Here is a 14,038-nt window from a genome sequence, read left to right as displayed (position 1 = left end):
GTATTAGCAGGTTCATATCATACCTAATCTTTGCCACACTCACAGCAAAAATATATGGATTTGTGTAAAAACTTAGTGCCATTTTAATGCAGCCTGAAAAATGATGCTTCTGATACGTTGGGACACTAGAGGGCACCATGTCCCATTTTCATACACACTTGCTTAAAGCAACAAAAATACACATGTATGGTTGCTCAAGGAAAATATAGCCTTTTTAAAAACTTGAACATCCTGCAGGGACCAGCTGGACTTAACTGGATAGCTGTTCCAGAACCTGCACAAAAAAGAGAGAGCCTAAAGCTGGTACGAGGCAAAGGAAGTAAATGTTTACCAGAGGCAAGTGCTACTGATAAAGTAGTTTGTATCAGCAGTCTGTTATTAACTGCATATGAGGAGGCCTCCAACTGGGTCTTTCCTAGGGGGACAAGCCATCACTCTGGACAAGCCTGCCAGGGACATGTACAGAAAAAGTCACTTTAAAACCATGTCATGGCTATAGAAATAACAGTGAGAAAAAAGTATGAGTTGTCTTGGCCTAAAGTGCACGTATCCTATTAAAATACATAAAACTATAATTGACAGAATGAACACAAGGTCCCAGTAGTAGTTTGGTTTCATCTGCTGTCATGTATTCTGCAAAATACCTTTATATTTTGGTCTACCTGCACAGCACAAATGTGTGAAAATGGCTTTAATAAAGACTCTAAAAAAACAACCAGCTTGTAGGCCTAGTTTATCTGCCTGTTGTTAGTAAATCAGTACACCTTTAGTCTTTTAGTAGTGAGTGATCTCATCACTAAACCTTGGTTCACTGCTGATATATACTTTATACCATTGATACTCAACGCATGGCTCCAGAGCCACATGTGGCTCTTTCATGTCTTAATTTGAAATATTACACCCCCAGAAAACCATAAAAAAGTGAAAGTTTGACCCTAGAAATCATCCCTTGCAAGTCACATTGCCACCCATTATTTGTGTCTGTATATTTTCAATGCCCTTATTTGAAATGTTTTGCCCCTTTTTCCCCATTTTGTTGTCACTTTTAATCAATTTGTACTGCTTTAAGCCAACTTTTGCCAATTCCTTTTGCCACTTTTTGCCAATGTTTGCCATTTATATCCCATTTTTGCCCTTTTTCACCAGGTTTATCCTAAATTCCTATTTACATTTTCCCCTTCTTTGTCACTTATCACCCATTTAATCTGCCTTTTGCCAATAAATACCACTTTTCCCCACATTTTTTCCACTCTGTTACTTTTTGCCCATTTCCCCTACCTTTTTGCTGCTTTTTGCCTGTTTTAGTCGCTTTTCACTATTTTTATTGCCTTTTTGCCACCTGTAATTTACTAATTTGTAACTTATACCCATTTTTGCCATTTTCACCACTTAGATTGTGGCTCTTTCAAAGTATTTTTGGCTCTTTGGTTGAGCAGGGTTGAGTAACACTGCCTATACCTTACACCAGCCATCTCTAAATGGCGGCCCATGGGCCAGATCCGGCCCACCAGACCAAGTTACCTGGCCCACACCGGAGGAGAAAGTATGAAATAAAGGTCACAATATGAATTGCGCTTGCCAGCTCCTACTTTTAGCTCATGCCACACTGTAGACTTTTTTCTTTCTCTTGACACTTGACCCATTAGGGGTTTTTGTGCTCTTTGTGTATTTGCTGTTCTCTGACCAGCTAGCAAACAATTTCAGTCTCAGACATTCTGCAACTTTTCCAAGCCAGTCCAGTTTGAAAAGGTGCAAAGTAGACCAGGGACAATCGTCAGTTTAAATCTGACTAGACTGAGCAGTTTTAATTTAAGTGGCCCTATGTGATTTGAGTTAAATCCCAGTTTACCGGCACAGAAGGGTGGTGTGAATTTTTACAGATTGCAAATGTAAAGTATACATGGTAAAACTTCACATTAAAATGTTGTATTGTGGGCTAATATTGTTCCAAGAGTGCATTTTGATTGTGTGTCAATAAACACCAGTAATAACTTAAATTCACTTGTAATTAGAGAAGAAATATCTTTGCACATCCCAAACATTTTGTGTCACCAGTGTGAAAAAACCAACCTCTGACCCTTAGCTTTCTTTCTTTTAAATGTTTAGGCGACACTTGCTTCCCTTTTATTCCCATTTCTTCAACATCCTTTTGCAACTTTTTGCATACTTAGCTGCTTTTTGTCCATTTTGCCACTTTCTGCCCATTTCTTGCCACTCTCTTTCAACTTTTGCCACTTTTCGCCCATGTTTACCACTTTTAGCCCATTTCTGTCAATTTTCTCACTATTTTAACCCATTCGTGCCATTATTCCACCCATTTTTCATCTTTTCATCACCCATTTTTCACAATTATTCAACTATTCACTATATGCCCAAGAAAGTTGTCTAAGTTTCTTCATTATTATTTTTCTAGCATCCACATTTTTGCACATCATGGCCTAGCTCTAAAGTCTGATATTACTTTTCTAATAGTTCAGTCCTTCTATCCACATTACAACAACTACTTATAAAAAGGTAATTCTGTTTTAATATACGTTTTTCCGACCCCTTTATGAATAACAACAAACATGCAAAAAAAAAAAAAAAGTCAGGTGATTCACTGCACTATATGTCACAGAAGGCAATCTCATTCTTGGCTGTTTAATTTGCTCATTTTGTCATTTTACTCGTCAATAAACTAAACTGATAGGTTTATTTGGGAGCAGAGGGTTACCGATCTGTATAGAACTGCCGTAGTGATTCTGCTCATGTTTAAAATAAACCTCACTGTGCTAAAACGTGCCAGATGAATACTTAAATAGATTTAAACAAAAAAGGGGACACATTCTGTCCTTTTTAAAGTCAATTCAGTTTAAATTTCACACTACCCCCTGCCGTGAAGTCGTTTACAGTCTAAGTTTAGTTTTGTTTTTACACTGCCCCTCCTGGTTGAAAATTATGGAAGCCCATTTCCGCCAGTAAAAAAAATAGGAAAGGTAAAATAATAATAATAATTTAAAAAATTATTAAGTCATAATAATGAGATACTATCTCATTATTATGACTTAGTATCTCATTATTATGACTTAACAATTTAAAAAAAAATTATTATTATTTTACTTTTCTTATTCTTTTTTTTTAACCAGTGGAAATGGGCTTCCATAGAAAAAGACCCGTGACCATGTGCGAGTCAATTGCCATGTGAGTGCTTTGGAGTGTAGACAGCAGTTGATTCTGCAGGTTTATTTTTTACGTTGTTGCCTTTGACACATCCATCTGGTAAAGCTTCAGTAGGAAACGTTTGGGAAAAGGCAGAGTATGATTGGATGAATGTTCTGTCTGTCACATCTCTACGGGCCAATCAGAGCAACAAAACACGTGATGTAGCCGCTATCGTGCGGCACGTGCACAGCTACCGAGGAATAACGGGAAACATGGCGACTAAAGACATGTAAGTACTCGACTTTTGTCATTTTTGAAAAGAAAACACCGGCCTCTTGTTGCTGCCTGTTTACGTTATGACTCAGCCATGCCAGAAAGTACTGCCCCTCGTCGCTGATTGGTCCTGTCACTTTCTAACTGGGCCCAAACGGTTCAGACGGGAGCTTTGCAAGATGGATTCGCCAGTGAAAAAAAAAAGGAAACAGGCGTATCCATCTGCTTTGCAAGGTTAATGTTTTTATGCTTTATGATACATAGTGTCATGTTTTAGTTTGGACTTTGGTTCACATTTTTGGAAATTTAATCCAAGTTTAATTTGGAAATTTTAGCAGGTATTTCCATTCTGACATAGGTGTCATCTCACAGTAGTGGTCTGCAAGACCACAAGTCTGAGATCTGTGTGGCTTGCTGACAGCTGAGGAAAAGTGACTGTGAAACATGATGAAAAAGCTGGAGGTAAGGCTTAAAAACTTCTTATTTCTTTGACTGGACACAATGGGGTTAAACTTACTATTCTTCTGAATGGCTTGTCTGAACTGGGGTGAATGCAGACACACACCCATTAAACCACAACCCCCTTCTTACCAATGAGGACATAGGAAGGAAGAAAACAACTGGAGAAGAGATGGAAAAATACTAATGAGGAAGGGAAACAGGACAGCATTGAAGCAAACGCAAAAAGAACAAAAAAGAAAAAAAAAAACAAAGTAAAGTGAAAAATTTGTTCCCTTTTTTTTAACCGTCAGAGTTCCAGCAGCTGCACCGGTGTGGATGGATACAGAGACTGTGAAAGCAAGCGGGGCTCGTGCCAGCCTTAGTCTGCGTTTGTTGAATGCTCTCTTGTTGTGCACTGGAGACATGGAGCACTTGGAAAAGTACATGGAGGGTAGGAACAAGCCCAAAATGTGATTGCAATGTAAAAGATATTGAAATTTGCATGCTGATAGTGATAGGTATATCTATCAACTTTGAATCAGTATCTACAAAGAATTTCTTCTAACTTAAAGTTTGCTAAATTGTCATCAAATTGTACTTGAATTGTCTGAAGTGCCGACAGCCATTGTGATTTGTTATACGTTCATGTAGCAGTCTTGCATTGAGCAATTGTGCTCGAATGTCAAACATATCAGTATTATAATTACTGAGTAAGCACATATTGCAATTTGCCTTATAGGTCCATTTTGAATGCATTTGAGGGGAGAGAAAGTTTCTTTTCTTTTAATGCATACTTTCTTTCTGTGTCCACAGACAAGTTCATTGTGCTGCAGCTGGTAGTTTGGTGTCTGAGAGGGGTGACCAGGGTGATTCTAGCCAACAACCCACTGAGTGGGGCTCTCATCTTGGCTGCACTGTTCTGGGCCTCCCCCTGGCAGGGCCTGCTGGGAACTCTGGGTGTACTCGCCTCCACTCTAACAGCTGTCATCACAGGACAGGACAGGTTGAATAGTTCACATTTTTTACAACCAAAAAAAAAAAAAAAAAAACATAAAAAAGGCTTGGTAAAGTTTGAATTTATTCTTCATAGGATTCTGGAATCTATGACATAGAAATGTAAATATAACCTGACACGACAGATAAACTATGCATGGCATGTATTTGACATTCATCTGGAAAAACTCCATACAAAGTGTTAAGAGGCTTGTTTTTTATTTTCATTTTATTTAACCATTATTTAACCTGGAGACAAAACTCGTTGAGATTAAAAAAACTCTTGCAAGAGTGTCGTAGCCAAGACAGGCAGCAGGACAGTCAAATTACAAAGACAAACAATAAGCAGCCATACAAATAAAATGTAAAACACATTAATACATTAAAATTACAAGAAAAAAGGCAAGCACTTCCTAAGGTCTAAGGCCGAATAGGCGTTAATGGCAGGAGCTTGTGGGAGCGGGTTAAAGAAAAGAGTCTTGGTCAGGGCTGCAGAAATTTTAACTTCCATCTTGTGTGTGGCCGGCCTTAGAAGTGTGAGTTCGGTCAGCAGGTGCTGTCATGGTTTACAAACGGTGGAGTTACTTGGTGGTTGGGAGAAGTGCAACAACATCTCCCCTCCAAGAAAAACTTTCAGTGTGGCTCTTTGTTCCTCTATCAATAAAGTAATGCTGTCCAGATCTGACAAAAACTGTTGCTAAAGTTACATCTGAGCTAATCCCATTTTACCAGCAGCCACTGTATTTACCAGCTTACTGTACAATTAAACCCTGTCTGTAACTATCAAAACTCTTGTTCTGTTTGTAGAGCTGAGATATCAGGAGGTCTCCATGGATTTAACGGTATGCTGGTGTCATTGCTGATGGGACTGTTTAGTTCTGCAGGAGAGTGGTACTGGTGGCTGCTACTGCCTGTCTGCTTGGGCTCAGCTACATGGTAAGAAACACGCATGCACGTGGACATGCACAAACACACACCATGGCCGGTACCAGACAGTGGCCTAAGGCAGTGGTTCCCCTTGGGGGTTGCAAGACACTGAGAGGGGGTCTCCAGGTGTCTTAAAATAACTAAGAATATTTTTTGAATCTCACTGTCGCTACTTTGCACCAAATTTGCCAATTTGAATCAGCTTCCATCACTTTCCCCAACCAGTTTTGCCAATTTTAACACATTTTTACCACTTTTTACCCCATTTTTGCCCATTTTAACCACATATCACTATTTTCACCATTTTTACCAGTTTAATTAACTATATTCTGCCAAATTTCCTTCATTAGTTAACCAGGTTTCCCCAGTTTATATACATTTTTCAATTTCACCAAATTTTCACCAGTTTTTTTGTACCATTTTAAAGCCATTTCAGCCAGTTTTTGATTTTTTTTTTGCCACTTTTATCCAATTTTTGCCACTTCTAACCTATTTCTGCTACTTTTAAAATCTAATTTCACCACCCTTTCCACCATTTTTTTTGCCATTTTAAACCAGTTTTTGCAATTTTTTAACCCATTGTAACTCTGTTTTTAACAAAAGGGATTTACATTAAGAGGGCTATTTACCTCACAAATGAATAAAAAAAAGATATTTTCTTCTTCGATAAGTGTGCTAATTATTCAGGTTAAAAATAAAATACTGATATCACAGCTTAACTTTACATGATTTTGCTGACCTCCATGGACCCCCAGTTTGGCTGGACCCCAGAAAGCCCTCACATTTACCCCCCTTTAGACTTGTCTGCATGTCTATTCATTTCATAATATTTTTCATTCATTCATTCATTCATTCATTCAACCTTTACATTTCATCAAAAAACAGTCCTGCTGCATCAGAAAGAGTCCCCACAATCTAAATCCAGTCAAATAATTAGTCCAAAAACAGGATTACACCCCTAAAGATCCACTGACCCATTTTGTATAATTCCAGATTTGCTGTTGTTGTTCTCAGTGGTCTAGTGTTTTTGCTGTAATAATGTCTTTTTTTCTAGGCAATTATTAGCAATACCAATGTATATAGAACAATGTCTGCAAACCTTGATCATTTTAGGGGTCTCCAGTTTGAATCATCTGGACTTTTCCTCATAAAAGCAGGTGTAAAATCCTGATTTTCTGTTCTATTGTTTTCATCTTTGAACCTGAAATAACTAAGGCTTTATGTTTAATCCAGTTGAGTTTTCCAGCTAATACCTCTCAGCTACAGGCCTCTGTTTCACAATACAAATTCAGATTGGAAAAATAGAACTATTTTGTTTTTTAGCATTTAATTCAATACCAGTAGCAGCCACAGTGAGTCTGACAGTTAGTGAAGAAACTTCAGAGTGTTACCTTTCTACAGACACCTTCTTTGTGCTCGTCTCTGTGCTTTGTACTCCCCATCCCCAGTGTCTTCTTGTACAGTGGTTTCTCCACAGTGTTGGAACGATGGGACTTGCCTGTTTCTGTGTTTCCCTTCAATACCATCATTGTCCTTTACCTCCTTTGCACTGGCCCAGATAACCCCTATTTCCCACACCACTCCACTACTTCTCCAGGATTACAGGATCCTAATGGCACCAGACTTGTTGCTGTGGAGGTAAAGCTCAATCTGTTTTATATATGAAACAAATAATGCCCTTTTTTATTATTTATTATATATATTATTTTTTGTAATTCCCCATTTCCAGTAGGGGTTTCAGAAAACATCAATATACTAAAATATTGTGATATTTCAGGGTGTGATACTCTATCAGTATTCTGATCTATTTACAGTGAAAACCAGATAATCTGCCGTGCTAAGCTGTCTCAGATATGGTAGTTGTTCCAAATACAGGCAAAGAATTGCATTTGATTATAAAAACATCCTTTGGTACTGCACATTCCTCACAATATTTAGCTTTAAAACCATCTTTAGTAATGTTCTATATAAATATTCCACTCCCACAATTTTCCTCATTATTCCTATGTCTGCATCTCTTTATATCTTGATTTCTATTAAAGGAAAAAGTCACACATTTTGTTATGTTTTTATTTTTCAGTTTTTAGTTTACATGGTGTAACTCTTTTAAAAAATCCCTTTCCACCATCTCTCTCGAGCAGGTAATGCTTGGCATCCCTCTTGGTGTCGGTCAGATTTTTGCCTGTGCAGCTGTTGGTCCCTCCCTCCTTATCTTGGTTGCAGTCTTACTCTACTCCCCTCTCCTGGCCTTCCACGCCCTGCTGGGATCAGCAGTTGGAACGCTGGCTGGTGAGTTAATCCCTATATTTGTGAGACTGTGCTGAAGATGTGGGAGAGTTTGTTTTTATCTCTGTAGCTTATCAAAACCACATCTTAGCTGTTCATGCGACTCGATTTGTTTTAATTATTATCATAAAGATAGTGAAAGACATATTTTATGCATATATCTGTGGATACGTTGAGAGTTTCCTTTGTCAGTAATCAATACTGAACATGTTCAGCTTCTAAGTATTCTAAAAGATTGCAGTTTTTAAGTCCCCTCAGAATTTTTCAGACCTATGTCATAAATTTTGACCAAATTAGTTATCGCTCAGTCCTTTTTTTAAATTCCTAAACATAATCATGATGTTCTTCTGGAGTTATTCAAGCAATCTGGACAGATTAGACAGCATAACCAAAAAGCTTTTCTTTCAAATTGGAATCTGTACTCATATCTCTGACTGTAAACAGCAAAGAAAGAAAGAGGAACAAACTTAACCTCCATTTCAGTGGCTATTAGGTTTATTTTATCTTCCTTGTATAATTCTTGGCTCCTTTGTTAACAGGTTTATCTGTGGCCGTGCATCCTGATTCATTGTACTCGGGTCTGTCTGGGTTTAATGGTGCCCTGGGCTGCATGGTTGTTGGAGGACTCTTCTTCACCTTTAACTGGAGGACTCACCTCTTTGCCATCTCAAGCGGTGACACACAAGCATGCTCACGTGCAAACTTCTTTAACAATCATTAATGTGGACGGTGCATGAAAGAGGGGCATGGTTGGATAAATCAATGCATCCAATATCAGTTCTGGATTCTAAATAATCTGTTCTTGTGAAGGTGTCATAGGGGGTTGAAAGGTATAACTAGTGGGGATGCTGAGCATGCACACTATTGATATTTGCGTCGGTCGTTTTGTTTATTATTATTCTTCAGCACTGACTATCTCCTCCTTCATACTTTGTCATATTAACACTGTTTAAACTTTTAAAAAAAATCAGTTTCTTCATTATTCGACTGCTATGACTTTTCTCATTTCCAACTTTTATAATTTTCAAAATATAGCTATTTTCATGCAATTTTTTAGCTATTTCTATGCTTTTTCAGCCATTAAATGCAATTTTCAGCTACTTCTAGGCCAAAATCAGCTATTTTTATGCTATTTTCAGCTATTTCAAGGCTACTTTCAGCTATTTTTAGGCTACTTTCAGCTGTTTTTGTACTTTATTGAGCTATTGAATGCCATTTTCAGTTACTTTTATGCAGTGGCGGACAAAGTATTAATCTCCAGTACTTAAGTCAAAGTATAGATACTCGTGGTCAAATCTTACTCAAGTACAAGTAAAAGTTGCTCGGTGAAATTTTACTCAAGTTAAAGTACTAAAGTACTTACTTTTAAAAATACTTGAGTATTCAAAAGTACAAAGTACCTTTTCTAATATCATTACATTGCTGTATCGTTTTCTCAGTGCTTATACAGAACCTTGTAACTCTCTGAAAACAATAAGGACAAATATCGTCATTTCATTTTTGATGATATGAATCATTTCTCATTTCTGAAATCTCAAACATCGAGCTGAGATATGGCCATGGGTGGGTTGGTTTTTCAGCTTGAGTTTCTCCTGCCATCTCCATTGCTGAGTTTTGTTTGAATGAAGGCGGCAGAGCTTTGCTACACAGAGTGAGGATGACGTAGCCTATTTCCAAATCCATCCCAGGTGTGAGCGGTGACTGTGATTGGTTCCCTTTTCTGAGGAGCACAGCGTGTGGCCAATTGCATTTTACAAAGGAAAAACACCAACATCTAACTACAAAGCTATCCTGAACCTAAAGGGAACGAGTAACGACAAGCTTCCTAGAAATGTAGTGGAGTTGAAAGTACAATATTTGTCTTTGAAATGTAGTGGAGTGAAAGTCATTAGTTGCCAAAAAAACAAATACTCAAGTACAAACACTGAAAAAAGGTACTTAAGTACAGTAATCAAGTAAATGTACTCCGTTACTGTCCACCACTGCTTTTATGCTATTTTGTGCTATTTTTATGCTATTTTCAGCTATTTTTGTGCTTTTGGCTATTTTCAACAGTTCTTCCACAAGTCAGCTCTCAGCATCCCCACACAATTTCAGCTGAAATTGCAATTTTGATCTAGTCTAAAATCTGAAATGCCAAGCTCAGTCATTAGTGTGGCTTTTGTGTGTGTGGGTGTGTGTGTGTGTGTGTGTTAAGCTGTGGCGTTTGACATCTTTGATGAATGTAATTTGGGTTCAGAAGGATGTTCTAATTCCCAGTACATATAACAATACTTTTATGCCTATCATTAAATCAAACATCTTTGGTATGGTAATACAACAGCTCTGTTCTCCTGAGATCTTTATTTAGGGCTCATCTTATTATTAAAAAAAATATATAAAAATGCTTTTCTCAAAAATGTTTTAAATGGAAATATCCAAGTCCACCACTGAGTAAAAGTCTTCCATTCAACACCATTGCTTCTATCACAACTTTTCCAGAAATGCAGTGGATCTAACCAATATCAACCAATATAACCCTAATTTCACAAAAAAGTACAAGAAAATTAACCTAGGACGCTGACAGAATTACTCAGCTCAGTGAAAGTCTTTATGTTGTCACCATATGTTAATTGAATGATTAAGATGACATTTCATTCATTAATACTCCATTTAATCAGTTATGAGCCCATTCATGTGTATTCCTCATGAACTGATGTACTGAAGTTATGTACTCTAAGTGACAACAGAGAGTCAAACTTTCGTTAAATCAACAAAAAGTTGCAAGCACATGCAAATATTAGCTTAGTCAGCTTACAGACAAATAAAAAATAAGAACACAACAACATAACACCTCAGAACTGCAGTTGTAGTACCATGTGTTTTAGAATTTCTCTGTCTCAATAAATTCTGTATCTATCTTCACCTCTGCTTGCAGCTTTCCTCTCTGCATATGCGGACATTGCTCTGAGTAATCTGCTGGGATCTGTAAGTAAACACTCCTTACACATTTTGTGTATTCGACTCGAGTGTTGTTGATCTCTCTGAGCTCTTTATAACCACAGGAGCAACTTTCACAGAAATCACTGGAGGCTAACGTCACTACTATAGCCAAGTACCTCATCAGACCCAAATTCAAAAACCCCCAAATATCCCTTTAAAGAAGAGCAAAGAACCGCACTGAAAGCTATTCTTCTAAGATTTCGATTAACCAACTGTTATTTAACAACACTGTTCAAAGTTCATAGAACTTAAAATACTACAATCAAACTGATACTTTAGAAAATTAAAGTAATGCTCACTGAAAAATGTAATTAAAGTTTTAGGTACTTGGCCATTTTAAGACAGATCAGCTCAATTCTACCTCTACTTTTCAAACTTTAAACTTTCCTAAACTTGAAAATTCTATTTATTTAATGATTAGAGTTTATTGTGAAGCTAAATGTTTCCCATGCACTACAATTTTCACTTCTGACTATCTAATACTTTACTTTTCAACATTCATGAGACTGACTGCCCCTCACAGGAAGGTCTGCTCTAACTAAGTGGGTAACTTTACTCATGGTACAAAAGTGTCAAGGCATTAACCCCTCAAAGCCTGTTGTATCAAATATGATACATACTTTTATGATACCTCTACCTTATCAATATGATCAATCAATCAATCAAAAAAAAAAAACTTCTGAATAGAATCTGATAAATGATAAAAATGCTTATGATTATCAGTTACCAAAAACACCTAATGTATCAAATGAGATACAAAAAATATAAATGGCAAATTTTATGGAAATTTGGATTTTTTGTATTTCAGTAGAAATTTAAATAATCATTTCAGTCCCCCCCCCCCCCAAAAAAAAAAATCTGGCTATTATTTGTGTTTTCAGGCTTTAAAGGGTTAAGGGACGATTGTTCAATAATCTGATTACAATGACAAAAAAAAAAAAAAAAAAAAAAAAAAACGATCGATTACTGTTTATTTAAAATTGACCCCTTAAAGCCTGAGAACCCAAATAATAGCCAGAAAATTTCCATTTTTTTGAAATTGAAATGTTTATCTAAACTTCTACCAAAATCCCCCCCCCCCCCCCAAAAAAAGAAAAAATTGCCATAACATTTTACATGTTTTTTTTTTGTTTAACATTTGATACACTAAACGTTTTTGGCAACTGATAATCCACAGGATGGCATTTTTATCATTTTTCAGATTGTATTCTAAAGGTTTTTAAGTCATTTATTGATCATGTTGGTTAAATAGAGGTCTCATAAAAGTGTGTATCAAATATAACATGATAGGCTTCAAAGGGCTAAAAATGTATTCCATCAGCTCTGAAAGACAGCTGAAATAGCTGTTTTGGAGTTACCACAGCTCCAATTTTTCAACCTTTTACAGTTCAGTCTAACACTGACAATAATAGCTGCCTGTCAGATTTGGGTTTGTGCGTGCGTCATCATATAGCATTTTGCTCTGTTAAGCCTGTAATTAAAGTGACAGCTGATTCATATGTGTTGTTCCTCTCATTGGCCCATAATTAATGTGACTGAGCCTTTGTCCAATGTTCTGAAGTGTTTTTTTAATGTTTGGCTCTGACTCATTCATTATATAAAGCTCTCGCTGTCTTTTTCACTAGGTTGGCCTCCCAGCATGCAGCTGGGCAGCTACTCTGACAGCAACTCTGATGCTGCTGCTGACAGGCAGTTTAGCAGCTTACCGAATTCCAACCAGCCAGGTCGTGGCACCTGAACACAGCTTGTGCTCCCGAAGTCAGTCGGAAGCTGTTAAGGGAAACGAAATCAATGATGTGTGACTTTGAGGACACGCAGTAACCGCTTTACTGGAACTCCTGAGCTGTTGTCTGGACCCCAATACAGTTAATTCTTTCTTTTAAACAATAAGATACATTTTCACCACAAACTTTATGGATGTTAAGCAAAATAATTTTTAATGATGTATTTGGTATCACCTCCTTTGTTTTAAAATGTATCTTTAAAACATTTTAACCATATAATGTACTGCTGAAAAAAGACAGACTCAGTGAGTTTACAAGGACAGAAATCTTATTTTAATAGTGATGAAACTGACATCATTTTTATATATAAAAAAACTTTAATCAACAATAAACAGCAAACCTTTATTCATTGTAAAAAAGAAATGTATAAAGCATCAATGCAAGCATACGGTGAAACATTGAGTTTTTAAAATGTTCAGCTGCTTAGGTTAGGGACTTAAAGGCAACTGTTTTGTCCTTTACTCTGATTGTAGTCGTAGAAAATAATACAATAGTAATTATATCAGTTATTACTTTCAGATCAAAATTTTAGTGTTTTTGCTGCTATTTATAATCAGTGTGTCCTTTTTCACAGTGCTGTGGAATTTTTAGTTTTTCGTCTGCCCAAATACACACTTCTACATTTTTTAAAACCATACACCCACATGCTTATTAAAAACATTTGATATTAACTAGGGCTGTCAAAAGATCAAAAAATTTAATCGTGATTAATCTCAGGATTTCTGTAGTTCATTTTGATTAACTGCACCCTATTCATCACATTTGAAAATTACCTAATTTTGCATGTAAAATCCTTATTGTGTCATCTTGGATTTTTCTAGGGTTATTGACTTCCTGTTTGGATACAGACCTACTTCATAGATTGAAGATATGACATGAACTAAAACACAAAAGAAAGAACCTGCTATGGATTGAAAAGAAAATAAGGGGCTGGTAAAAAGGTAAAAAAAAACAAAAAAAACTGGCATCACCAGTTGCAGGTGATGTTTGACCTGTCTCTGAGTGTTTTAAAGGGGACATATTATGCAAAACACTTTTTCAGGCTTTTCTAACAAAGATATGTGTCCTTGGCTTTCAGAAAATATGTGCCGAAATAAGTCGTTCTCAGATTTTCCCCTCATGATGTCATGTGGGGAGTTAGCACCGCCTCCAGGTTTGGGTTGTCCCTCCCCGCTTGGAAAAAAGTTCTGCCCTCCTTTCCTGATCCTCCT

General features: G+C 36.9%; 1 protein-coding gene across 1 annotated transcript; it reads left to right on the top strand.

Moving 5' to 3' along the window:
- Nucleotides 1-1,478: 1,478 nt before the first annotated feature.
- On the top strand, nucleotides 1,479-13,904 carry si:dkey-183c6.7 (urea transporter 2). Its single transcript, XM_041780109.1, has 9 exons — nucleotides 1,479-1,543; nucleotides 4,167-4,306; nucleotides 4,669-4,858; nucleotides 5,656-5,784; nucleotides 7,224-7,413; nucleotides 7,917-8,064; nucleotides 8,601-8,735; nucleotides 10,979-11,028; nucleotides 12,669-13,904. The coding sequence occupies exons 1-9, from the start codon at nucleotides 1,479-1,481 to the stop codon at nucleotides 12,843-12,845; spliced, it is 1,224 nt and encodes a 407-aa protein (XP_041636043.1). The 3' UTR covers nucleotides 12,846-13,904.
- Nucleotides 13,905-14,038: the final 134 nt, after the last annotated feature.

The sequence above is a fragment of the Cheilinus undulatus genome, linkage group 22, assembly GCF_018320785.1.
Source record: "Cheilinus undulatus linkage group 22, ASM1832078v1, whole genome shotgun sequence".
Classification (NCBI taxonomy): Eukaryota; Metazoa; Chordata; class Actinopteri; order Labriformes; family Labridae; genus Cheilinus; species Cheilinus undulatus.
Note: the sequence above shows the minus strand (reverse complement) of the source record. Positions and strands in the feature narration are given on the sequence as shown.

Excerpts from the sequence above, each read along its gene's own strand:
- si:dkey-183c6.7 (XM_041780109.1), top strand. The coding sequence starts at position 1,479 with ATGGCGGCCCATGGGCCAGATCCGGCCCACCAGACCAAGTTACCTGGC. Across the intron at positions 4,859-5,655 it reads GTCATCACAGGACAGGACAG|AGCTGAGATATCAGGAGGTC; the intron begins GTTGAATAGTTC and ends TTCTGTTTGTAG. Across the intron at positions 7,414-7,916 it reads CCAGACTTGTTGCTGTGGAG|GTAATGCTTGGCATCCCTCT; the intron begins GTAAAGCTCAAT and ends TCTCTCGAGCAG.